The 27,489-nt window shown below is 40.0% G+C and overlaps 1 protein-coding gene across 1 annotated transcript in view; it reads right to left on the bottom strand.

Annotated features, from left to right (window-relative positions):
• The window catches only part of LOC115790314 (B-cell receptor CD22-like), a 52,969-nt gene that overhangs the window by 9,131 nt on the left and 16,349 nt on the right, over positions 1 to 27,489 (bottom strand). The window contains exons 5-7 of the mRNA XM_030744134.1: positions 26,181 to 26,441; positions 22,250 to 22,472; positions 5,605 to 5,628 (exon numbers count right to left, since the gene is read on the bottom strand). Coding sequence (XP_030599994.1) covers positions 5,605 to 5,628; positions 22,250 to 22,472; positions 26,181 to 26,441 — 508 coding nt within the window. The remainder of the gene's footprint in view (positions 1 to 5,604; positions 5,629 to 22,249; positions 22,473 to 26,180; positions 26,442 to 27,489) is intronic.

Here is a 27,489-nt window from a genome sequence, read left to right as displayed (position 1 = left end):
AGACGCAAGTCAAGTATGTGGGTCACATAGTGTCAGCAGAAGGTGTCGCAGCCGACCCCGGCAAAGTGGAGGCTGTCGTGAACTGGCCCAGGCCGCACAACCTTAAGACCTTGCGATCATTTCTAGGGTTTTGTGGATACTATCGGAGGTTTATCCACAATTACTCAGCCATTGTCCGCCCTTTGACAGACCTCACTAAAGGGTACGCCCCAACTCAGCGGGGAAGGAGACCCAAGACAGGGCAGAGTCATGCCTATTTGGATGAGAGGGATCCCTTTGGAGACAGATGGGATCAAGTGTGCACCGAGGCATTTGAAGCTATTAAAACCTGCCTCACGAATGCACCAGTTCTAGCCTTTGCCGACCCTAGTAAGCCATATGTGCTGCATGTGGATGCTAGCCTGTCAGGTCTTGGTGCAGTCTTGTATCAAGAGCATCCTGAAGGGCTTCGGCCGGTTGCATTTGCCAGCCGTAAACTCAGTTCATCAGAAAAGAATTATCCCATCCATCAGCTTGAATTTCTCTCTCTTAAGTGGGCCGTGGTTGAGAAATTCCACGATTATCTCTATGGAGTCCGCTTTACAGTGTACACTGATAACAACCCGCTAACCTATGTCCTTACGTCAGCAAAACTCAATGCGACAGGACATAGATGGTTGTCAGATTTGTCAGTGTATGACTTTGACATTGTTTACCGACCTGGCAGAAACAACATTGATGCTGATCTGTTGTCCCGGATGGAGCCAGGAGAAAGGAAGACAGAAATGCGAAACATCTCTCAGGAGAGTGTTAAGTCTATTTGCCAGAGAGTTGGTGGCCTTAATTCTCCTGAGGACTCACCAAGATACGCGCAGCAGCTTGGAGCCCATCCAGATTGTGTGCCTGATGCTTACACCTTTTCTACAAACTTGGAGTTGAACAATCTGAGGCAATTGTCCAAGCCTGAGCTAATGGCAGCACAGGAACAAGATCCTGTAATAAGACCAACCATTGAGGCCATAAAGAGTGGCAAATGGCCAGATGAGATCAAGACAAACCCAGACTTACTTGCCATGAAACGAGAAATGGGAAAGTTGATTATGAAAGACAGACTCCTTCACCGACTGAGTATAAGTCGTGCAGGAGAAAAGACTTACCAACTGGTGCTACCTGCTGAATTCAGAGCTGTGGTGCTGAAATCCATGCATGATGACTTAGGTCATATGGGCGTGGAAAGGACAGTTGATATGCTCCGAAGCAGATTCTTCTGGCCCAAGATGTCTGTCGAGGCAGAACACTACATAAAAAACTGTGGAGAGTGCCTCTTGAGGAAAACTCCATGCCAAAGAGTTGCACCACTGCACCAAATAGTTAGCACAGGGCCGATGGAGTTGGTCTGTATTGATTTCCTGTCCATGGAGCCTGACTCCAAAGGAATAAGTAATGTGCTAGTGATCACAGACCATTTCACAAGATATGCCCAAGCATTTCCAACCAAAAACCAGAAGGCTCTCACAGTCGCCAAGGTTTTGGTGGAGAAGTATTTTGTGCACTACGGTTTGCCAGCCCGGATTCATTCGGATCAGGGACGAGACTTTGAGTCGAGACTCATTAAGGAAATGCTGAAAATCCTTGGCATACGGAAGTCGCGGACTACTCCGTACCATCCTCAGGGTGATCCTCAGCCCGAACGATTTAACAGGACCTTGTTGTCAATGCTAGGGACTCTGAAGCAGGAAAAGAAGCGGCAATGGAGTCAGTATGTTACACATCTTGTGCACGCTTATAACAGCACTAAATGTGATGCTACCGGATATTCGCCGTACTTCTTGATGTTTGGAAGAGAAGCTAGACTTCCAGTGGATGTGTGTTTTGGGACACATCTAAATGAAAGGGCAGAACATCAGCACTCTTCCTATGTCACCAAACTGAAGGAGGATTTGCAGAAGGCTTATGAGCTGGCTGCAGAAGCCTCTGGCAAGTCGCACTTGAGAAACAAGAGGACTTATGACAAGAGACTTGTGGCCCAGACTCTAGAGCCAGGTGACAGAGTGTTGGTGAGAAATCTTGGAATAAAAGGGAAACACAAGCTTGAGAATCGCTGGTGTGACGTTCCCTATGTTGTTGTGGCCAGAATGCCAAACTTGCCAGTCTACAAAGTAAAATCCCAGAATGGCAAGGACAGAGTCAGGACATTACATAGGGATAATCTTCTTCCTATAGGAGACTTAGTGCGAATCCCAATGATGGAGTACTCGCAGGATGCATCCAATAAGCAAGCAAAGAGATTAGACAGCCAGAAGCGGCCTGAGAGGGTTAGCACCCATCATTCCATACAAAGTGAAGGGGTGAGTTCAAGTGAGTCATCTGATTTTGAGGGTGGTTTGCCATCTAGACCCTATAGGACTTATTTTGAGAAAATGGTTCAGAGGAGGGATGACACTGTGAGTAGAGGGGAACAGGTGGGAGACTGCATTCCACTGAGTGACAACCACTCTGACCGACCAGATCATTCTCCTGTAGACTCTGACCGTGACACTGACCATGAAGCCAGCACTGAGCCTGACGATGGTTCGAACAATGATGAAGGTGTAAGACAGTCTAGTAGCCCTGGCTCAAGACTACCTACAAAGAGGACTAGGCCCAAAAGGTCAGTGAAACCAGTAGTAAGGTTGACCTATGATAAACCAGGAAAATCTCGAGATCAACCATTGACTATTGTACACAGAGGTATTGTGATACAGATTGGAAAGGGCTAAAAAGACAGCTAATGTTAAACACTTTACCCATTTCCTGTTACCATGCAGTTCATTAAGTTACTTAAGATGTTAGTCTGCTGAGGACATCAGACGTGTTGATGGGGGAGGGTGTAGCCCTGTAGGAAATGGACATAAATAAGTTGATTGAATGTGGTTAAATGCATTTATGTGAATGTTAAAATTTCAAATGTTAAGGTGTTAAGATAATTAATTTGCCATAAATATTGTATTTTATTTGTTCATTTCATTTGTTGTGAAGGAAAGCCAATCTAGTGTTTCATTTTAGTCACCTGTTTCTGTACTGGCTGCTGATTGGAGGTGGTGTGAGTGTGCGCGAGGGAGAAGGAAAAAGAGAGACCCGAGAAGAGAGGTGCGCTAGACTTTGACTGAAAAAGTGAAAGTTTTATGGAGAGTTAAACTGGTACTCCGTGTTCGGGCATCGGCCAGGTGGACGGAAGGAGGACAGTTTAATTTGGCGCAGCCTACGCCTCTAAGTGTTTGGACTTGAAAGTCGTGGTTTGCTCGCTGGATAATCGAGCGGAAATTAGCCGCGCTGATCGTCTGAAAGCTGCGGTTGGCTAGCCCGGCTAATCGCTACAGGACTCGGCTGACTCTTACCGCACACAGACAAAAGAGGATCCCAGATAGCGCGCTGAGCTACCTATAGTTCAGAGTTCCTCTGGCTACGCGGGAAACGGCGACCAGACGGGTATTCCCTGTGTTTCTTGCCTGTGTGGGACAACGTGGACTGAACGTTTGCACCGCCATATTGGAAAAAGGTACTGTTGGCTTATTATTTTATTTTGGCTCTAATTGAGTGAAAGGACCGCAAAGTTTCTGGTCTCACCGTACCCGAGCTCCGAATCAGGCCTGCAACGGGTTTGTTTTGTTTAATAACCTTATTTGGGACTGTTGGGTGTGGGGATACATGTATATTTGAACCGTTAATTGACCTGAAAGAACTGAAATATTGATTTAAGTGTGTTTTTGGTGGTTTTCTAATTAAAGTGTGGTATTGTTAATTCCAATTGTAGAGTGTGTGATGTTATAGTGGTTAAGTAATTAATGTCGTTGAATACGAACTCAGGGCCCATTCATACCGATCAGTAGTATGTGGGTTACATTGGCTTTTCTCACTGTTTAGGTTCTCAGTTTGTTGCAGTTTTGTATGCCAGCTTTAGTTTAATTATTATTTTCATTCTGTTTTCCTGGGTCCTCTTCTTCCTGTGTCTCTGTGTTCTTGTTTTCCCTGTGTCTTGACCCCTTTTAGTGTTTAGTTCCCATGCCATTGTTTTCATGTGCGTGTGTGTGTGTGTGTGTGTGTGCGTGTGCGTGTGTGGGTGTGTGTGTGGTGTTCCCTTTCCCTTAGCTCTAGAGTTTAGCTCTCCCTGTGTTTTCCCTTAGTGTCCCTCCCTTGTCTTATATCCGTCTTCTTGTGTTGTCAGCCTGTGTTCAAGTAGGTGTCTGTTTATTTATATGTTTAGCTTCTCTCTGTGTCAGGTTTCCACATGTTAAGTCTGCGTGTGTGTTATGGTTGGTCACTTCCTGTTTTATTTTGACAGTCTTGTGTTCTTTGTGCTTTGTGTTTAGTTTTGCTTCCCCTGTGTAATTGTGATCAGCTGTGCCCCTCACCTGTTGCCTGTTCCCTTGTTATCCCTGGTGTATTTATTGTCTGTTTTTGTCCTTGTCCTATGTCGGGTCCTTGTTCTAGTCAAGACTGAGTACATCCAAAGACATAACAATGCAGCAACATACAGTATATCCACTGGACAATCTGAAGACACTACAACATTGAAGTGACAAAGAAATACTATGAATTATACTCTGGGACATGCCAATCCAAACTGACAAAGAAATCAAGACCAACAGACCTGATACATCAGACAATGATAAGAGGAAAAAAACATGCCTGCTCACTGATGTCAGTGCCAAGAGACAGAACTACCAGCTTCAAGACATCCAAAAAACTATAAAAATATAAATACTTAAAAATAGAGACTGAAAAAATGTGGTTAATGAAAACTTCAACATTATCAGTGGTCATTGGTGTGCTAGGCCAAATCAAGAAAGAGGCAGAATGATACACCAACCAAATCCCCGAACAATATCAAAATACAAGAACTGCAAAAAAAATAGTCCTCAGTACGATTCATATGCTGAGGAGAGCGATGCCAGTGAAATAGCCCATCACACTCATATGATATCCTCGGGTTCAAGGAATTAACTTTGCGTCGTGTTGGACATGAGCAGAAATCTACAGATTACAATAAGAAGAATTATAATGTTTGTTGTATCTTTTTCTTTCTGTAATTTAATTCTCTGCATGTGCATCTTTCACCTGAAATGTTGTCAGCGTGTGTGCTGGGTGCCAACATATACTACATGTGATGCAGTGACACCCAGCACCCACATTCTTTTCTTGGTTACCTTCCTCTCTGTTCACCCTTTCAGCTGTACAGACTGTCACCCTCACCACAAGTCAGGTGCTTCAGTGTGAAACATGTCACTGTGCATGACACACACACACACACACACAAGTGTGTTTTGCTATCTTTGTGGGGAATTTCCATTGACTTCCATTCATTTCTACAGCCTAAACCTTACCTTTACCCTTTTCCTAACCCTAACCATCACATACCTAACCCTAACCCTAACCTAAACTCAATTCATACCTTAGCCCTAACTCTGACCCCTGACCCAAAAACAGGGTTTCCCCTTGTGGGGACAAGGTTCCAGTCCCCACAAGGAGCAATTGGTCCCCACAATGTAGTATATGTCAGGAAAATTGTCCCCACAAGGTATTATAAACATACGCACGTATACACACATGCATGAAAACAAAATGCATCTAACATGACTCCTCAACAACACACTACTTTTGTTAATTTGTGTACAAAATGGTCAGGTATCCGGGAAACTGGAACAAATTGTGGATATTTTTATCTCACACATCTCCGATCGATCCATTTCCAAGTTGTGAAAGTTGAGTTAATAGCAACGAGACAGACACACACAGTCCAGAAAACTGAAGGCTGGGTGCCGGGCCAAAAGCACGCAGATAAGGAAGAAAAAAGCCAGCAAAGCTCCCAAAAAGTAGTATTTAATTCAGAAACCTTAAAGAGAGTGACGTTTCTGAGGCTGAGGAAGGGCAGACCCTTTTTTCTTCCTTATTAAAGTTGAGTTAAGCCTGATTTTACAGGCTTAACTCAACTTTATTTTCACTCATTCCTCTTGTTTGAAGCATTGAATGTAAATGCAGACTACAGTACCTGTCACAGAGAGCACGATGACAAAAAATCCTCTCAGTGCTGCAGCTAGACTCATAGCTGCTCCTCTCATCTGTCTGTGTGACTTCAGGGACAATAAAACTTGTCAGCAGATAAATAAATAATACATAAATCAGACGTATCAAGAAATAATTCTATTTACAAAGGTCGAGGACAGTCTCTAATGATACCTTTGTGCTGTGGCCTGCAGTTAGAAGAAGGAAGTGGCATTAGTTAAACCACGCTTCCTTCCTTTTCACACCTTTAATATGTACTATGATGGAAGAAAACTCTGTTAAAGTTGATTTCATAATTTGATCTTAATATAATCTGTGAGCACTGTGAAAGTTTAATTATCTGGACCATTAAGAGAAAACCTGATAAAGTAGCCTTTTAAATTAATTTAAATATTTATTTTATTCTTTATGTATTTTTATCTTTCTTCTGCACTCGGGTACCTTGATAGTGGTGAGTGTTGAAAACCACAACACAGTAATTAGCACCATTGTTTTCGATTCAGCTGATTTATTTTTAGTGCTCCTCTGTGTCAAAGTGTCTTTAAAGGAGGTTTTACAGTTGCTCCCCTCTATTTGGAAGGTCTGGGGCCTGATTATTCATGACCTTGCATGTAAAAAGAAGAATTTTCCATTCAATTCTGGATTTAACAGGGAGCCAATAAAAAACCTAATTCAGAATGCGCACCTACTCAAACAGCTGTTTTACTCACATATTCATCTATTGCAGGAGTCTGTCCGTTTTAAGCAGAGTTGGAAATTAAACGTGTAATCCTAGTTTCTGTTTTAGCACCGACGCTGTTTCACTGAGCGTGATAAAAGCTGTCAGTTTGCTGAAATCATTATAGCTGCAGAATCTCTCAGCCTTTTTCTGACCACTTTATAAGCTCCACACAGGTTTACCCCATAGTTGGATTCAAAGTCACAACAGAATGTCACACAGGGTGAAATAATGTCTCAGTGTACTTTTCCCATTAATATGCACATTGAAGGACATATCCTGGTCAAAAATGACTCCAAGATTTCTCAGTGTTACTGGAGGCCAAAGTAATGCCATCCAGAGTAGGATGCAGGAAATGACTATTAGTTTTGTTTCCATCAAGTCTGCTCCTGCTCATGTTTTTGTGACTCCCTGTTGACTGGATGAGGGCGCCCTCTTGTGTTACTGTTGCTGTAGGCATGTGGCAGCCTCCCTAACCACTTTCCCTCTTGGATTTTCATCATTATGAAGCCTTGATTATACTCTGTTGTGTATAATCAAGTATAATCAGCTAGAGACACAATGGCTGAGTATCCATTCCTGTTGAAACAGAACTGAAACAGTCTGATATTATTACCAATATTTAATCTCTCTTTACTGATGCTGATGAAGCTGCTGAAAGCTCAGGGCAGTTTACATGTTGTGCTGCATGTTTAAAACCTGAAATCTGAAAACTGATGTGTAACACAAGTTAACACAAGTTACACATCAGTAACTTGTGTTACACATCAGAGAAGCTAAAAATATGACACAAGTTGTTTACAAGAAAGAAGAAACTTTCACTGAACATCTTTGGTAAGTACTTACATGGATGGTTTAAGGTCATTTAGGTTTATACAGTGGAACTTCTAAATAATACACTCAACTTGTTTAAGCCACAATTTGTGTTTGTGCATAAATATTATCCCAAAATCTTGTGGCTGGCTGTTTGCTGTGTCCTTCAGCCTGAACACAAAGTGTAGAAAGTTCAGTTTGAGTCACTGAGATGTTGTGTGATGGAGCACTGAATGAAGTTAATTGCATTATTTTAACAAATTAAAAGAAAAAATACAAGAATTTGATTGAAAACAACAAAAGTGCAGCAGTGGTATCAGAAAATATACGTAAAGCAGCAGCTTATGTCACACAGTCCACTGTTGCTACAAATGAATCCACTTTTGGGATGATTTAATCTTCAAAAATGCATCATATCATATTAGTTTGTCACAGGAATCCCTGTAAAACTTTAATCTGCAGAGTAACAACAGCTGTTAAATGTACAATATTTCCCTCTGCAATATCGTTCAGTTATCAAACCACAGATTCTAATATTTTAATAGTTGAAGCTGAACTAAAAATTAAATCCCAAACAGATTATAAGTACTCACATATTTATAAACAACTGAAAACAAATCAATATATTATGTAATTATGTATAACTGGGTACCTGCATGTGTAACAGTGCTTTATATTTGACTCTGATCCTGTTACATAACAAAGTACAAAGTAAGAACTGTGACTTGGTTTCAGTTAGTTTATGAATACAACACTTTTAAAGGGATTTGACTTCTTTATTTAAATACTTAAAGTTTTAGTTAAATACTCTAAAACTAACTGATGTAGCTGGTACGTACACCTCGTTCCCACATAATACTAGTCTGTAGTTTAGATGTCAGTCCCATTCTAAGAGGATCAAAACATCCTATGAATGTGTGCCACAGGATCCCAGACAGACTTTGTGATTTTCTACACAAACAGCACAGAGCCCCCCCTCTGTCACTAAGATGGACATCAGGAAAGAGACTGAACACAATGTGGAGTGGATGGAGAGGGAAGCGTGTCCCTCCAACCTCGAGGATATCTTACTCGGCCTGTTGGGGCAATCACCAAATCCTCCACCTCCACCTTCTTCCTCTGCTGGGCCTCCTCAGCCAGCAGCAGTCAGTCTGCCTGGAGGATTTGGTGGTTGGACCCTCCTGGGAGCAGGTCCTCCAGTAATTGAGCAGCAATTTCCTCCAATGGCTGCTCCCTCCACCATGGTGCCAGCTCACCTAAGCTATCAGCCAGGGACAGTTAGCCAGGGACAGGTAAGACATGCAGAGGTAGTGACAGGTGTGATTAGAGTTTTATTGATACTTAAAAGTGTTTGATGCTTCAGGCCCGGGGTCACCAGTATTTTACTGGTGTATAACTGTGGTGTGAAGCTTTGCTGATCATTAAATGTAATCACTGCCGGTGAGTCATAATTCAAAAGGAATAATTGAGGAGAGCAAAGTGAAGCTTTCAAGAACAATAAAAACTATGGATGAATGTAGTTTATGCAGATGTTCTCCTCCCACTGATCTCTGTACTTTGTGTTGTTCATGCAATCTTCTCTGAATCTGGTGAGGATTAGATTACCCAGGGTTCAGTCTCTCTGCACAGGCTGTTTGTTTCTGTGGTGTTCATCATGTGGTCTTTGAAATGCTGTACTTAGTGTCAGTATTGTGGATTTTGAACCTTCTCCTTCCCTCCACAGAACCTGCTGAATCAGTGGCCTGCAAACGGCGTCCTCACAGCAGCCGCTGTTCCTCCTGCTGCTCCTTCAAACCCAGTAAGCTCCTGTTCTCACACTGTGCTCTTCCACATATTACTGACCTCTGTGAGCCTCAGCACAGACATTCAGGCACATTATGGTTATTCACCTGCATATTTCAATCCTCCAGATGCGTTTTATCTCACAGATGTCACATGTTCAGTTTCAGTGTTTAAGTCTTAAAGAGAGGATAAATTCTGCCACCTTGTGGATAAATGATACTATTGCAGCTTGTCTCATCACCTGTTCTGTGCTTTGTGTTTCCAGTGTAACAGTGTCCTCCAGATTCCTGATTCGATGACCCAGTACCTGCGTCCTGTCGGAGTACTGTAAGTAAAACACACAAGCACAGGCGTGAACACAGCTGCTGAACATCTGTGTCTTCATTATCTCATATCTGTCTCTCTGTATCTGTGTAGGAACGGTGTGTTGGTGTGCAACTTTGCCACTTCTGCTCCTCCAATCAACACACCCTCTCCAAAGTAAGTTTGTTCTCCTGCTTTTCAGACTTTTTTTCAGTGGGACTGGATCATGATTTGCAGTATCTGTCATTTATCTGCACATGCCTGGATGAATTATTGTAATCAGCCTCCTTTAATGGAGCTTAGATTCAGCTTTTCAGCTTTACTTGTGTTTTTAAACTACTTTCCTCACAGTTGTACACTGTGGTAACTCGTGCTCTTACTCTGTGTTTTACTCCTGTAGAAAGAGGAAGCGTTGTGAGCAGCAGGATGATGAGGACCGGGCGTACGTGAAGAAACCACCCAATGCCTTCATGCTGTTTTTGAAGGAACAGAGGCCAAAGGTCAAGGCTGAACTGGCCAACAGCGGGAGTGCAACAGTGAATGCAGTCGTGGGAGAGAGGGTAAGTGTGTAACTCTGCATAGATTTATGCATCTGTTCATGTTTGATGCTCATGTTTGTGCATGTGTACCAGCTGCCCTGTAGTTATGTGTAGTAGCAGTGTGGATGCTGACAGTGTGTTCTTCTGTCCACAGTGGAAGTCGCTGTCAAAGGCCGAAGAGGCAAAATATTATGAGCAGGCAGAGGAGGAAAGGCTGCTCCACACCCAACAACATCCACAGTGGTCCAGCAAAGACAACTACGTATGTCCAAAGTGAAAGCATACAAGTCACACATGTCCACATCACTGCATGAAGCACTGTCACTGCCACTGCACAGTTTGAATTAACTCACAAGTCTAATGTGTTTGTTTTCAGGGCAAAAAGAGGAGGAGAATCCGAAGGTCCGCCTGCAGCACAGGTAAGAGAAGATTTCTGGAAAGCACAGTGATTTTTTTTCATGTGAAATGTGATGAAAACCAGTCAAAAATGGAATCTCACTGGATCAGATCAAAGAGAGGAAATTCTGTGCATTGCAACAGATGACAAATATATTTATGAAATATTTGTAAGCCTTACTGAGGCTTGTTGAGCAGTTTGAATGCTACTGAAGATTCAAATTAAAACAAGAGAAACCTGCTCACTCAGACCTTCAGGTGAAGGTCAGGGTTATTACAGATGTTCAAAACACTAAACTTTACTACCAGAACCGCCTGATGTCCAGAAGACCTGAAATCACTGTGACTTTCATATCAAATGTCAATTTATTCAATATTTCCATTAAATGCTTCTTACTGCAGGTTTAGGAATCAAAAGTTTGTCTTGGAGGTGTATTTAAAAGTCTCAGAAGACTCACTGCATTTTTGTTTGTGTTGCAGCATCTGCACCGACACCTGTGCAGGAGGCTCAACAGGCCAGTGTGCCTGTGTGTAGCACGCTCCACTTGCTGCAGGAAAACCAGAACCTCCCTGCTTCTCAGGCTTCCTCCCCGCCACAGCAGCTCAGGAGCCCTTCCTTAATCACTGAGACTCCTGCAATGGGTTTGAGCTCAGCCCCTCCATCCACATCACTGGCTGCTGTTGCTGAACCCATTGAACCCCACAACACTGAGCATGACATCAGCTCCAAAACTCTTGTGGATGCCTCTCTATCCACATTAGTGTCCTCTGAAGCTGCACCCGCTAAACCCACAGCCACCTTGTTCAGCAACCCTGAAGAAGATCTGTTAGCATTTCTGAGCCAGACTGAAGTAGACTTTCTCTACGCTAGACTTTAGTTACTTCTGGCTTTTGACTTTCTAAAGGAAAGTCAACTCAACTTCAGCTGAATGTTGTTACTTGTTAAGTTTCCTTTTTCTTAGTTGTTAAATTTCCTTTTTTTAGTTCTTAGGTTCCTTTCTTAGTTGCTAACTTTTCCATATGTTTAGTTGTTAAGTTTCCTATTTTTAGTTGCTAACTTTTCCATATTTTCAGTTGTTAAATTCCTTTCTCAGTTGCTAACTTTTCCATATTTTCAGTTCTTAAGTTCCTTTCTTTGTTGCTAACTTTTCCATATTTTCAGTTCTTAAGTTCCTTTCTTTGTTGCTAACTTTTCCATAGTTGTTAAGTTTCCTTTTTTTTAGTTGCTAAGTTTTTCATATTTTTAGTTGTTAAATTTCCATAGTTTTAGTTGTTAATTTAATTTAATTTAATGGATGAAATCAGTATTTTGTGCTTTACTTTGAATGTGCTGTATATAATATATAATATAAATGTATAATCATCAAAATTAAAAGAAACAAACATTTGAAATATATCAGTCTGTGTGTAATGAATGAATATAATATACAAGTTTGTCTTTATGAATGGAATTACTGAATTAAATCAACATTTTCGTCCATCCTCTTATCCTGTTCAGGGTCATGTGGGGGGGGGGGCTCTCACTGCTTTCATGCAGTGAGAGGCAGGGCTAACACAGACAGAGAAACAACCATTCACACCTATGAGCAATTTAGAATAGCCAATTAACCTAACCTCAGTAAGTGCATGTTTTGTACTGTTGGAGGAAACCCCCGCAGACAAAAAAAAAAAAAAGTTTGAGAAAAAAGAGTTTAAAAGAGTAAAGAAATATAGGCAAAATGAGTCGGACGGTGTTGAGCCCATGGGCCGTGTGATCAGCGGACCGAAGGAGTGCCCTTCTCAGGGGGTTTTCAGGTTTAGAGGGCCTTTGGTTTTTCTGAAATCTAAAGCAGAACATTTGTCTTTTACTTATATCCTTTGGAAAGTTGAGCGGCGTAAACAGTGACGCGTCTGTCTACGGCTCCTGGTAGAAAAGTTGATAGAGTAAACACTTGTGGTCTTCGCGGTTCTTTTCACGAACCTTGATCTCAGAAATCCATCAAAGCAACTAAAACCTTTAAAAGCCTCAAAAGATAGAGATAAAGAATAAAGAGAATAAAGAGAAAGCAAAAGAATACAGAGAAATGAAGAAATAAAGAGAAAAAAGAGTTTTTGTAATAAAAAATAAAAACCCTAAAAAAAGAAAAATATAAATGGTACCTTACTAACATTGTTTTTGTTGTTGCAGTTTGGACTGATTGACTGACTGACAAAGTGACTGATGACACTGGGTGTAGAAAAGGGGCTCCGATTAAAAAGAGGGTGAAACTTCAAAATAACTGGTGATGTAAAATCATTTTAGTGTAAACTTTCAACCACAGATATTAAGCTGAAAGCTAAGTTTAAAGGAGAAATTTCTCCATCTCAATCAGGTAAAAGTTGATCTTTGGGTCAGAAACTCATTAAGCAATCCCAAAATCAGGTCACTTGGGAAAAAAAAGTCTAACAATAATGAATATTGAGAGAAACTGATGGATGCTTGAATGTGTGTCTGTGTGTGTGTGAGGAGGCCTCCGTGTATGTGTGACTGAGTACTGCTGTGTATTTGTATTGCCATGTGTGTTTCAGAGAGAGAGAAAAGATAAATGGTTGTGTCGTTTAGTACGTGTTTGCAATGGCTTGTGTCTCTGTATACGTAAGTGGAACAGTAGGACAGAGAGGAAGAGAGAAATAGGAAACAAGGACAAAATATTTTGGGGTGAATTTCTTTGCAAAGTATGGTGTCATTTGTTGTTTAAAAAGGATTCAAGTTTAGAGGAATAGGACAATTTTCCAGTGGTCATATTAGCTGTTTTGTAATGTCATAGCTGTGTGTGTGTGTGTGTGTGTGTGTGTGTCAGTATGTGTAGGAAAGAAAAAGGAAAAGAGAATGGTGCCAAGGTTTTAGCACTGCTGTGTGTGTGTGTGTGTGCATTTTTATCTCAAGGAAGTCGTGCGTGTGGATGAGAGTTATCGCTCAAAGTTTTTCTCTTCTTTTTCTTTTCTTTAATTTGGACTGATATGGTTCTATAAGGGAATGCTGGTCAAAAATTCTTGGAAGGAAGGTTTCGCTTCCGATACATATGAGAGATAAGCCAACCACAGATGGATAAAAAGACAAAAAAAACCTGAAAAATCACAAAAAAAAGGGAGTCAGGAGTTTATTGCTTTAAAAATAATAAATAATTAATAAACAAAGCCAGTATAATAGATGCTTTGAAAATCTCAGGTTGAAGTATTTTTTGCCAATTATTAGTGGTCATTTTTCCAGAAGACTGTTGTTAAATTTCAAGAAAAAGTTTACATGAGGAACTCAGTTTTAGTAAAACCTCAAAAGAAAGGTTAGAAAAGAAAAACAGTGCATGTAAAAACTTTGTGAAACAGCCGAATCTGAGACCCAAAACAAAGCGCCAGACTTTGAGCTGCTGCTCTGTTACAAAGCAAAATATAGAGAACTCAAAAACTTATTTATTTGCCCATGCAGCATAAAATATAAGTTATCGATTTACTCTTTTGTGCATTTATATTTCATTATTTGGTAGATTTGTTTAAAGCTAAGATTTAGAGAATATAAAATATAAAAATCAGTATGCCCTTTAGATAAATAAGCTCAATTATTGAGACAAAAAACAGAGTTTATGTCTCAAAAGGAGGATATGAACTAGGAGAAAAGTAAAGATTTAACTAATGAAAATCTCTCAGTTTTATTCTAACAGGAGCCTCAACAACAACACCGGGGCTGCAGGAGACTGGATCAGCTACCAATAAAGAAACTGGTGCAGATCGAGGTGTTCAAGCTCATCCTAAGATCTCCTGAACAGACTGAAAGCTCTAAGACTCAAAAAAAGGCTCCTGGTGCTCAAGAAGGAGGAGGCAACCATCTCACAAACAGGTGACCTGAGAGTTCTTGACTGATGATCTTTGTGCACAAGTCTGAGCCCAGAAAGAGGGTCATCAACAGGAGATGTCCTCGACGTGGGGATTGATAACAACAGGTGCAATCAGTCACAGGGTCTCAGTGAAGAACATTAGAGGGTCAAAGGTCAAGGAACTCGCAGGCAGAAAGCAATTGATTTCAATGTTTTAATTTCAGTTATGCTATATTCAGTAGTATGACTCAACTACTATTGTAAGGCCACTCCTACAGGGGCCAGAATTTTGTGTTTTCAAGAGTATAATTTGTTTAATGCTTCCTCCAACACTAACTATTGTTCTCTTATAAATTCCCATGAGGCCAAAGGGGGACACGCCCTGATTTCAGTTTACACGACCAAAGATGACAAACCTGCAGTGAGCTGCATGTAAGGTCAACAAACATTGGTGTTGTGAGTATGACCTCTGACCCCAAAAGTATCTACGTTTTGACTAAAGACTGTCCATAACATTTTTATTTTTATTTTGTTTGTGGTGAAAATCCCACTGCAGGGGTTTTAGATTTAAAAGCACAGAATTACACAAAATGGAAAAAAAAAAAAAAAGAAAAAAAAAAGTTAAAGCCTCTATTTTACTGCTGAACTAGTAACAACTGCTGATGTTGTTTTAGGTCAAGGTTATGCATTTTTTCCCTTCACAGTTCAGTAACTTGAGGTTTATGAAGCCATATTTTGTCTGCCATAATTATGCTTTTTTGGGGTACAGACCCTTAAAGAATAAATATAATTTTGAGTACAGTATAATATGTTGAAATTATTTTGATTATCGATCTCTCTAAGATATTTTATTTCCCCAGATTTTCATGCTAAAGGAGTCTGAATTGAACAGTAATTTTATAGACAAAGTTATCCAAGAGCTCTTTAAAACTAGAGAACTTTAAAATGATTATTTTTAGATATTTTGAGATTCATCCCATGTTTTGTTTTTTTGTTTTCTTGTGTTCTTTTTGTTCCACTCTAGCTCACATAGAAGGTGTGTCAAATTTAATTTAAGGACATTCATTTGCATGTTGAATTTCTGATGAGTTTGAGACCAAAATGCAAAAGTTAACTTTACAACTGGATGAAAAATGAGAAGCTGACACTGACCTTATAAAAAAAACACAAACACTTGCAATGCAGACGCAGCACTCACTCACTCACTCACTCACTCACTCACTCACACACTCACTCACTCATAGACAGACAGGAGCTCATATTAGCTTTTTGTTTCATCTGATATTTAACTCTATGTGCATTAAATCAGGTTCACTTTTGGTGGATTGAATCCACTTACTTAGTAAATTAGTAAACTAGTGGTATATGAAAATTGTAAGATCATTTTTCTCAGGCTGATAAACAAAAGAAAAGATTTATAATAAAAGCCACTGAATAAATAGATCCTTAGAATATTTATGGGCATTTTGATGTCCTGTCTTAGTTTGTGCCAATTTAATTATTGACCCACAAGACCTGCAGTTCATGGTATTTTGTTTAACTGACAGGGAAAAATTGGAACTTCTTTCACTGGACTTTTTCCACAGGTACCTGAGATCATACCTGAGACATTATGAGCCTTTAACAGGAAACTAACCAGGATGACGGCCATATGTGAAGAGCTGATGTCTATAGAGGTGCAGGAATGCATCTCCAGGGACGAGTGCTGACTACTGTGGTTTGAACATCGATGGCTTTGGTGAATATGAGCAGGCTATGCTGAAGGCTGAAAGAAGGCTGCATATATAACTATTACCTGTGCACTGATCCAGTGATCATTTCTTTATGTTTGCAGTAAGATTTTCATCGACTGGAACTGTATTTGATCCTGAAGGGATGCAATCCACATTTTTTAATGAATTTGAGGAAAATTATTAGATAGTGACTGTTTCATGTTACTGTTTGTCATGTGGGCCAATTTATATGCAGAATTTACTTTGGACTGATTAGATTTAAATGCTAATCCACTTCCCTAAACAACATTGACATATGAAAGACTAATGCCTGTTTTCTTTTTGTTAAGAAAGTATAGAAAGTAGGTCTATCCATTAGAAATATGACACCATTAAACTCTGTCTAATTTTTTGCTAAATTCACAATCACAATGGTATAAGATTAGTTTTCACAAAAATCCTCTTCTGGCTCTTAACATCAGTGCAGTCCTGGCTGACCACCCGAGGTCAGGCTGGTGAAGTTGAACTCAGAAATGTCTGACCTCAAAAGGGGGATTGTAGGAATATTCATGGTATATGCCACATATATATCTTACATACATTTACTTCCCTGAGAAATTTGTCTGGAAAATAACATAACTGATTAAAAATACAGAAGCTTATAATGTTCCGTGTCATCATGACTGTACAGTGAACCACACTGATGAAGACTACGCAATGATAGAAACGGAGACTTCGAGGTCACCCTGTTGTTGAAATTCTCTGTTTTCCACATTCTGTTTTGTAAATGATGTAATCAAGACTGATATGCTGTGACTATATGAAACTGTAAGTTGAATTAGAAAGCGCCAGTACTTCATGCATCTCATGGCACGCAGTCTGACCCAGATATCTGAACTGTTTGAAATGGCTTTATTAAATTTATTAATTGGACTCCTTATTCCTGTTTTGTGTCAATTCCTGTTCGATGAAATGAACACGCAGAAACCTAAAGGCTTAAACAGCAGCACACACACACACTTATTATTGAAATTCCTTGATGCTACGTTAGCAAAACATGGGAAAACAAGTGCCTACACACACACCCAAAAAAAAAAAAAAAAAAGGCGGGGTCATCTTCCTCCCTCGATCCTCAGTAACCTCGGCTGCTGCTCCCCTGCTGGGTAGCGGCTGAGCGGTTTCTTGCGTGGCTTTTCTCTCTTTCAAATGTCGTCAAAAAATGTTCAATGTCATCCTCTGAAGACAAGGGAAGCCGTTTGAGTTCTCTTTGAGGTGGGGTTTCCCTTTGAGGCATGGCTTGGTTAACAATCTGACTTACTTCCTCCCCTGGTTCCTTACCATTACTTAATCTGTGAGCGTGCTGTGTGTCTCGCTCAAGTCGCTCACATCTGGAGTCTTCCCTCATTTCATCCACCTGTAACTGTATCTGTTGAAACTGAAGGAATTGAAGGAATTTAAATCATTTGCTAAAGCCAAATATCTGTAAACTTTTCACTTTGTGATTGTGGATTACTGAGTGCAGATTCATGGGGAAAATGCCATTGTATCGATTTAACACCTAATTTACAACAATATAAACAAGTGAAGGCATCTGTGTACTTTCCGAAGTAACTGTATATGTAAAAGTGCTTGTGAAAAGATTATGAAATTAATTTGAACTTTTATCTGCGGATTCTGTGGTCGGCTGTGGTTGGTTGACTGTAGAACTTTGGCTCTCACTGGATCTAATTAAGAAATCAGAAAATTTCTTTTCTAATGAAGGATGCATGCTGTTTATGCAACATGTTGTTTCTGGGGGCTGTGGTGTCTGACAACTGGCTCAGACAACAATGGCAGGAGGCTACGGTCCATTCGGACCAGAACCTCCCGCCATAAGAACAGTTTCTTCCCCTCTGCTGTTGGACTCATGAACAATAACCCTAAGACTGTTACCACCACCCTCCACAAACGCTGATGACCCTATTGTTTATGCATCTGTCTGTTTGCACTGATCACTGCACTGTCATGTACATTTTACTGGACTATAGTTTACATTCTTTTATCTTTTAATTATTCTCTGCACTGTATATTTTGTAATATTTTGTTATACTTATAGTTTTCTAATATCTCTGTATATCTGTCATTTGTATATTTGTAATATTGTCTTATAGTTTTTATACTTATTTGTTTTTATGTAAGCACGAAGTACCGCAGCAATTTCCTAATGCTGTGAACCTGTTCACCCATATGGCAATAAAACCTTCTGATTCTGATTCTGATGATTCTCCTCCATCCTTCGTGGGCTTCACAGAGGTTTTTAAGAAGCCCGAGAAAGCTAAGGCCAGCGACAGGTAGCATTAACATTCAAACTGAAAGTCAATGAAAAAAAAAAAAAAAGGTAGGGTCACGCGTCTTCATGATGTTATACCTCACAGGTACCACAACCCGGTGTTGGGCCTTGCTGCCACGCAGCCGCAACCTTGTGATGAACCTGTTCCGTCCTTGTGCGTTTCCGGCCACTTTATCGGCAAGAGAATAACAATCAGGAACAATCAATATAAGGACGCGAGGGAATGAAGAAAGTGAAAAAACAGTGAAAAATATGTTTGCAGCCAAAAAACTGAGCACAAAGAGCGACGACCAGAAGAAGTCCCAGCGGCACCGCATATAAAACACCAGCACACGACCGTAAGGTAATGAAAACACACAATCCAGCTACACAAGCAGAAATGCGACATGAGGTCGACCACATATCGACCATCTAACCAAGCTAGCTCCAAAACAGAAGCTGTTGTTAATCTGCTGCACTGACGCTGAACTTTTTGGGGAATTTATTGTAGAATTTATTGAGTTTGGTTTGTTTTTCCCTGTTGACGTTCATGTGTGTCCTTAATATTTACACACATTTAGCACGTAGTGCTGCTGTCTTGTTAACAGTTGGTTGTTGAATATATTTCTTTAAACGGTATCCTTGGTAGAGTCTTTATTACACAATAGTCACTCTTGTGCCTTGAATCTTGCACCTGACAAAGTATGAAAAACTAAAATTAATACTGAAACTAACGAAACTAAAACTAAAGCAATAAACCCAAAATAAAAATTAGCAAAACTGCTCTGAAAACCAATTAAAACTAACTGAATTAAAGCAAAAAAAGTAAAAACTAACTAAAACTAAACGATAATGTAAAATCCAAAACTATTATAACCATGCTCACTTCCCAAATAGTTTTTACATATTATATCAAACTCTGAAAAAATGAAGTGTTTATTGGAGTGAGTTCATACTTGGAGAATCCAGAGAGAGGGCAGTGGGTGGAATAGTCAGGGATCCTAAGACTGTGGGAACCATTGGAGGGTGGACAGGCAGGTGAGACTGAGAGGTGAGTATTTAAGCAGTTCTTTCCAGAAAAGGTGGACCAGCTTGACAGAAACAGGTAAGGGATTCTTGTATGTAGTGAACTCTTCAGCCATCTGGGAGTAACTAGAAAACAAAGATGTTAGCATGGGCAGAAAACACAAGAGCCACAGAGGAGCCTGATTACTGCTCTGCTACTGATGACAATCTGCTGCAGAGTGGGTGCTTGAGCTGGTCCCTAAGTTCAGGTAGGTGATGACCTTGAAGAGGAACAGGTGTGACGACTGAAGAGCAGGAACAGGAGCAGAAATGGAAAACAATGATGTGACATAAATAGGAACAAATACATGGACCAAGTCATGAAAAAACTGGAATGTGTAGTGTCTGAAATGCCTATGCGAAACTGCATGTATGTTGTCTCCTAAAGGTGTAGGAAAATTCCAGCAAGAGGCCTTCTCAGGTTTGGGAGCTCATCTTCACTGTTTATCTTGACCAAAAAAGGAAAGTTGTAAAACTGAGGATTCTCTCTATTTTGACATTTTCTTTTTATAATAAATCTTATGTTATTCTATAAAGACTGTGTTGACCAAGAATTCCTTCAAACACAAGATCATGGCATCAAGATCAAGAAACCACAAATGATAGAAAAAAACCCCTCTGAGATATGACAGAAATATCCCTCTGGGGTCTGCAGGGACCTCAGCTGGTAGGATGATGGTTAATACAAACACAAACACACTGAAACTGTATTTGTCTTTATTACCAGAAAATACAATTTGAAAAATAAACACAAAAATAAAAGCTAAATTTAACTTTGTAGGAACCGTGTGGAAAGGCCCGTGGATTCAGTACCAGGGTTTCATGAGGAATGAAAATACCAACATCCACGGGGTAGATACCAAATAAAACAGAAAGCAGCAAAGCATAAAAATATGAGGAGTGAGCGCAGAGCAAAGTGAAGGAAAACAGACAGAGGAAGAGACAAGACTGTGTCCACACAGGGCTGGACACAGGAAATGGAGAACGACTCCTTGGATCATGGGACAAAGCCCGGGTAAAGAGTTCTCAGCACTTTCTCTGTGATTTTCTGCATTTATTTCTTAGAGTGTGAGCTCTGTGGGTTTCTCTGTGATGACATTAGATTGGCTGCATGTGGAAAAACACCCCAGGCTGTTCATCACACCATTTATAAAAGAAAAAGGAGAAAGGGGACAATTCTGGCATTTTTTAGCTTATTAGCAAATGTTTTAGTCCACAGAAAATATCAAACTGGGCTGAATGTGACCCTTGACCTACAGTGACACCCCTGCTGTGACCTGAGTGGACTTCACAGCTGGTCTTCCTCCTCGTCATCCGTCTGTGCTGCAGTTACAGCCTTTGAGGATGAATCAGGAATCATTCAGGATCAGAGTGTACCTAATGGAGAAAGATGAAGTGCTGAGACTGAAAGAGCTTCATTCATCAAACATGCACATGGATTTAATAATAAATCATTTGTCAAGCCTCACTAGCTCCTGATGCAATTATTTCCATCATATCCTATCAATAATCAATCATCTTTTCTTGTGCATCAAAAACTGTTTTATTGTAATTGCAGTGTAAGTTTTTATGAGCTCACCTCAGTCATCTCTACAGGTTCATTTGGTTCAGCTTTTAAGATGATACGTTTCTTCCTCCTGGATATAATAAAGCAGCAACAAATTCAGTATAAATGTAACGAAGGACTTTGAAACTAAAGGTGTGAAGAAGAAAATAAAAGAGGGTGAAGTCTTTGTATTGTTTTACCTCATCCACAGACTCAAGACAAGCAGAGGAATCAGGATCAGGACCATCAGAGTCAACCTGATGATATTGATGATCATTATTACTGAGTTCCCTAAAAATGAGACCAACACATGGCAGAGATTTCTTAGCAGTAACATTAGACTGAGAAATGTTTGCATTTGCCAGCTGATGCTGTTACTCATGTATTGTCATCATCTACTCAAGCAATAGTTTTTCCTTGAATGGAAATGAATCAATCATAACTGTGTTTACAATATTATATATAGTATAAGCATGATATTCATATATGTAGCTGGGTGGTTGAAACTGGACTAAAGAAGTTTCTCTCCTGGGATGTTGGGGTGTCAGTAAACATGTTCTCTGTCAGTTTCTCTTCAATGTGACATTTGTTGGTAATTTGTGGTTTTAAGGTGCATCACAAATGTACTGGCAGAGGTTCACCTGATGTTACACACTTCTGTCACAAGGTGGCAGCATCATGAAGAACAGTGGTTGGTAATGATGTCAGTAATGTGTTGAAATATTGTGTCAGTACTTTAAAGAAGTTATGAGTCAGTATTTTACCAAGAGTGTGTATATGTTTGTTGGTGTTGGTGTTAGTGACCAATATCTGCTGAGTGGGCTAAAGATCACATGTCCTCACATGTGCAGCAAGATGCTAAGTGTGCAGTCTGCAGAGTGTCCAAGAGTGAAGTTAGTGAGACTGCTGTGAAATGTGAGTGCCTGAAGACATTTTATTATTATTTGGTGGTTTTGGCATTAATTTGTTCCTCTGTTTGTTTCTGTGTGTAGTCAGACCCACTGCCATGTTTTTGTGTCTATTTTTGTGTGTTTTACTCTTTGTGTGTTGGTGTGCCATTAAAGTGCTGCAGAAACCCCTGTTATTGTGTCCTGTGTGGAAACTCACTTCTTGGGATACACAATTATTATTATATACACTTGTATAATTACACTCATCAGTTTAGAAACTGTGAAACTTACTTGTGAAAACACTCAGCTGTAAGGTGGAGGTCTGATATCCTTTGCTGTTCTGGGCAACACAGTAATACCTCCCACGGTGTTCAGGTCTGAAGTCAGTGATGGTGAAGTTCTGTCCTGATGCTTTTGCTGAGTCTTCATCCTCCTTGTACCAGGTGTAATTAGCTGCTGGGTTAGCATCACTGCTGCAGGTCAGAGTCACTGAGCTGCCCTCCACTATCTCAGCAGAGGGACTCACTGACACAGAGGGAAGCTTTGGAGCATCTGGAGGAGAAAATGTGTTTAACTTTATATATTTAAATTATATTTAAATTAGGGGTGGGACTTTAACGCGTTAATTTCGATTAATTAATTACGGGGAAATTAACGCGTTAAAAATTTTAACGCATTTTAATCGCACTTTGCACCGTGGAATGTTTCTCAGTGCACGAGCTCCAGGCATACAGATTATATCGACGCACAATGTCCAAATTAGGGGCCGCATCCTGCGAAGGACCTGGCCCACATCTTTCGTAGCCCACGAACACCACAAAGGCCGGAAGTGAGCGGCTAGCCTTCATATCAGCATCACCTGCAGTCACCTCTGCGTAGCTCATGTCGCCTAGCAACCGTGAGTGCGAAGCACAGCTGTGTAAAAGCAGCTGGTTAAACGGAGAACGAACTTTTTCTCCTTTTTGTGTTTTAATTTTAAGTCTTTAATTCAAAATAATCTGTTAAAACAAGCATAACACATTTCAACATCAAGGAATACAGCTGAGAGAATGATTAATTTCCAACTATATTAAGTGAGACATTAATGTTGAATAAAACTATCCAGTTACGATGCTTAACTTTAGTTTCAGGAGTTTGCTTATCACAGGAGCACTTCCACCTTTCGTTGGTCTGTGTAGTAGACTGGTGGGAAAATATATTGATTCATTCATCAACTAAACCTAAATTAATATTTATCATGTCAAATATTGAAATGCGATTAATTTCGATTAATTAATTACAAAGCTTGTAATTAATTCGATTAATTTTTTTAATCGAGTCCCACCCCTAATTTAAATGTTTAAATTGCCATTACAATGGCAAAATAACTGATTAGAAATAAACAGTCATACATTTAGTATACAATGTTTTTACTGTTGAAAGTGAGGAAAACACTTGTAGAGCTTTCTTCAACATTTCCAGTAGAGTCACATGAGAATTTTCTGTTTACATTTTGATCTTTTTCTCATGTACAAATACTTTTTACATACTGAGAGTATCAAAAAAAAGGCTTTTTCATTATTCTGGACAACTGGTCAAACTGACAAGTTCCTACAGAAGTTCCTCTAATAGTCACAACAGGATGGACCAAGCTCCTGTTTTCTGACTGCTGGGACGGCGTTCTTCTTGTTAAGGGTATGATACCTAACATCAAACATACTGCTGATTATTGGCTTCATTTAGTTCCACTTTTCATTTTTCAAGCAGAAGTTTACAGGTCTATCAGTACAAGAGTTGACTCTTTGAAAGCTGCTTTGGTGAGAAATGGAGCGCAGAAAGATTTGACAGCATGAAGTCCTCTCTTCTTTATTATTCTTATTTTATTCATAAGGTCCCAATGCAATTTTATTTGTTCTTTCTTCAACACTCTGTAAAGTTTGGTGTGTTACATGAGTTTGAAATTTACATATGATCTTGCCTGATGTGGCTCTTAGTCTTTTTTATACTGTTGTCTTTTTGGTGTAACCTATTAATTATTCTTCTTTAATTAGAGACAGCTCCTTCATGCTTCCTTTTTACTTTGCTTGGAAATTGATTTTAGACATTTCCCAAAATAATTCAGTTTTTCCACAATCTGGATAATTATGTTAGACACAGGAGCAATCATCACTATATGAAGTCCTTGCAAAACCTCTGTAAGCTGGATTAGAAGTGCTTAGACTAATTGGATCTCAGCACATCATGAAACTCATAAAATTGTAAAATATTTAAAATGTATGAAATGCCCAAATCAAGAGTCATGCATTTATTATAAGTATGACAAAAATCCCTGTGCTCTGTTTTCTCTGTGGTTTGGTCACTAAAAATGTGATGATAGCCAAGCCAACTTTATTTATAAATCACTTTAAAAAAAGCAACCACTGAGCAAAGTGCTGAACATGGGAACAAAACACACCAGCAGAAGAGAAAATACAATAGACAGAAAATAAAAGCACCCATAAAATACACAGTCAAACATGAGTAAATAGTCATGTGCTCTCTCTTCTATGTTCCAGTCAAAAGCTGTGCGGCAGCATTTTGGACCAGCTGAAGACGAGACATGAAGGACTGACTAATACCAACTGTTACGACCCGGCTCAAAAGTCGCAACATAAAATGGAGACTCATACCAAAGTTTTAAGAACAAATGGGTTTTTTTTTTTCTGTATCCAGTGGTAAGCACAGCTAAAACCAAACAAGCAGAAGAGCAACAGTGATGAGCCCCTGCAAAACTGACCTCATACCTGCCTTTATCTACACCTCATCAGGTGTAGGTAATCAGCAATTAGAGGCAGCACATGAACCTCTCACTGCCACTACACAGTAGGGATTGCAGATGGATGTAAAACCTCCCCCCTCAAAAGGGTTCCTCTGCCCCAAAGAAACAAGTCCCTTTGGAGTCCTCTGGTTCTCGATCTCCCAGTCCTGAAAACAGTGGTTAAAAACTGGAACACAAGTACAATGTGCATCAGCCACGATTCACGGGATATCCCGGACGAGCCCCCACTTATGTTACAGCCCCTTGCCTGCAGGGTCTAGGGCAGGGATCCTCAAATCCAGGCCTCGAGGTCCGGTGTCCTGCAGCTTTTAGATGTGTCCCTGATCCAACACACCTGAATCAAATGGCTGAATTACCTCCTCAGTATGCAGTGAAGTTCTCCAGAGTCCTGCTAATGACTTCTATATTTGACTCAGGTGTGTTGAAGCAGACACACATCTAAAACCTGCAGGACACCGGACCTCGAGGCCTGGATTTGAGGATCCCTGGTCTATGGGTTGCAAGGAGCGTAACACAAAATAGAGGAAAACCACAAACAGCATCTTGCACACACCTATAAATATTTTTTTACAAATATTTACAAACGCTATTTACAACCAAAACACTAGCTAAAAGCTAATCTTTGGGGTGAAAACAAAAGGCAATGCCTAAACTCCCTGGCTAGCCACAAAACAGGAGAAAAAGGTAACCAACAAAAATGGCAGAGAACCCCTACCAAGCTTCCGCAAAAACTGGAGCATAACAGAACAAGATAAAAGACAGCAGAGCCAAAAACACAAATGCCAATGATTACTACTATTGAGCTTAACACTCTCAAAACACACACAGCCCAATGTCCAGCAACCACACACATCAAAGTCAAGTGGCCTCATAGGTCATATGCTCTAAGAATAGCACTTTTAACCTTATCATATTGGAGACTGTCCTCAATTGAGAAGGCAGCACAAGCCTCTTGGGCCTTTCCGACCAGCTTGCACTGCAACAGAAGGGACCAGACATACTTTGGCAAGTGAAAAGCAACAGCCATGAAGTTACTCCAATAGACCAGACAACATTTGAAGCTAGAGAAAAATCCAGCACATAAGCTTGAACCACCAAAGCACATCATTTTGGATAATTTAAGCAGCAGACAGCTTTTTTTTTTTTAAGAACAAATGAAGAACATGTAATATATAAAGAATTACATAATCCAGCCAAGTTATAATAAAGACATGAATCACTGCTTTAAAGTGATCTTTTAACTGTTTTCTTATCTTCTGCAGCTGTCTCAGGTGAAAGAAACTAGATTTCACCACTGCACTGATCTGAGACTTCAACTTAAAACTCTCATCATCATAAAACCCAAGTTTGTGGCAGTAGGCTGTGACAGTAGGGCCAAAATGAGCTAATGAGATAAATGAGCAGGACAGTGGGGTCCATATGTGTTCAAGTCAATTCACTGTTATTAAAGAGGATTTACTCACACGTCACATCAACAGAGATGGATACAGATGTTCTCCTGCCGAGCTTATTCTCAGCTGTACAGTAAAACTCTCCAGACTCAGAGGATCGGATGGAGCTGAAGGAGAGCTGCCATTCATTACTGAGAGGTGTTTGACCATCCTTCTTGTACCAGGAGTATTTAGCTGCTGGGTTAGCATCACCGCTACAGGTCAGAGTCACTGAGCTGCCCTCCCTGATTTCATTAGAAGGGCGCACCCACACTGAAACATATCTTGGAGCATCTGGGAGATAAAACAGAGTGATGCAATTGGTCGGTATTTCATGCAAATGATCAGGAAGTGACATGTTTCATGTGTCTGTAGCAGCTTGTTCTTCAAGAATTTGAACCTCCTAGTGGAACTAAAAGAAAAACAGTAGAGATACTAAAGCTATGAGTATAACTATATAAAAAAAAACATGGTCTAACTTTCATGATAATTGATGTTGCATAATCCAGAAAAAAAGGAGAGAACTCTACAAAATTAGTTCCACTCACATTTCACATCAATAAAGATGGATGCAGATGTGCGGGTTCCCAGCTTATCCACAGCTGTACAGTAATACTGTCCAGAGTGGGAGGATCAGATGGAGCTGATGTTTAAATGTACAAGAATTTATGGAAACATTTTGCTGGGACAGCAAATCAGACACTGCGAAAAGGTTTTCTTCACAATTTCCATCATAATTTTATAATTCATTTCTCAAACTGCAGGTTCTGGAAGAAGATTCTTCTAATATGTTTGATCCTAAACTGTAGGAATTTCATAAAATAAGAATATGTTTGGGATATGCTGGAAATACTGGAGAAACGTCTTTGATTGACCAGTGATGATGAGAGGGGGTCTTTAATGTCACCTTTTTGAAAAATGAATTTAAGTGATGCTGCATACAGTAGATCTTACCTGGCACAGTATGATCTCCATATTTAATTGTGTAATTTCATGTTTAAAAACCACTAATTATTGGTCATGTTGGTAAGCTGAGTCAGACCCACATAAAGAACTATGTTACTTTCTAGACTAGATTCAAAATCATTTCACTTCATTGTTGGAAAAAGTAAAGTTGGATTTAGTTGCTCATATTTGGGAATTCGTCTACAGTGTTTTTCAGTAAATGTTTGCTCCCACTGATGATGGTGAGTACAGGCCAAGTGGAATTACAGCAATAAAATAGAGGACCACCTCCACAGGAACACCTGGAGGCAGGTGTGGCTGGAGGTCCAAAACATCATAAACTACAAACCATCCAATGCTGTGGATGCTGTGCTGGTGGATGAGCTGAACTGCTCTG

Source organism: Archocentrus centrarchus, chromosome 1 (assembly GCF_007364275.1).
Source record: "Archocentrus centrarchus isolate MPI-CPG fArcCen1 chromosome 1, fArcCen1, whole genome shotgun sequence".
NCBI classification, from domain to species: Eukaryota; Metazoa; Chordata; class Actinopteri; order Cichliformes; family Cichlidae; genus Archocentrus; species Archocentrus centrarchus.
The sequence above is the reverse complement of the archived record's forward strand: the minus strand, read 5'-3'. Positions and strand labels throughout refer to the sequence as shown.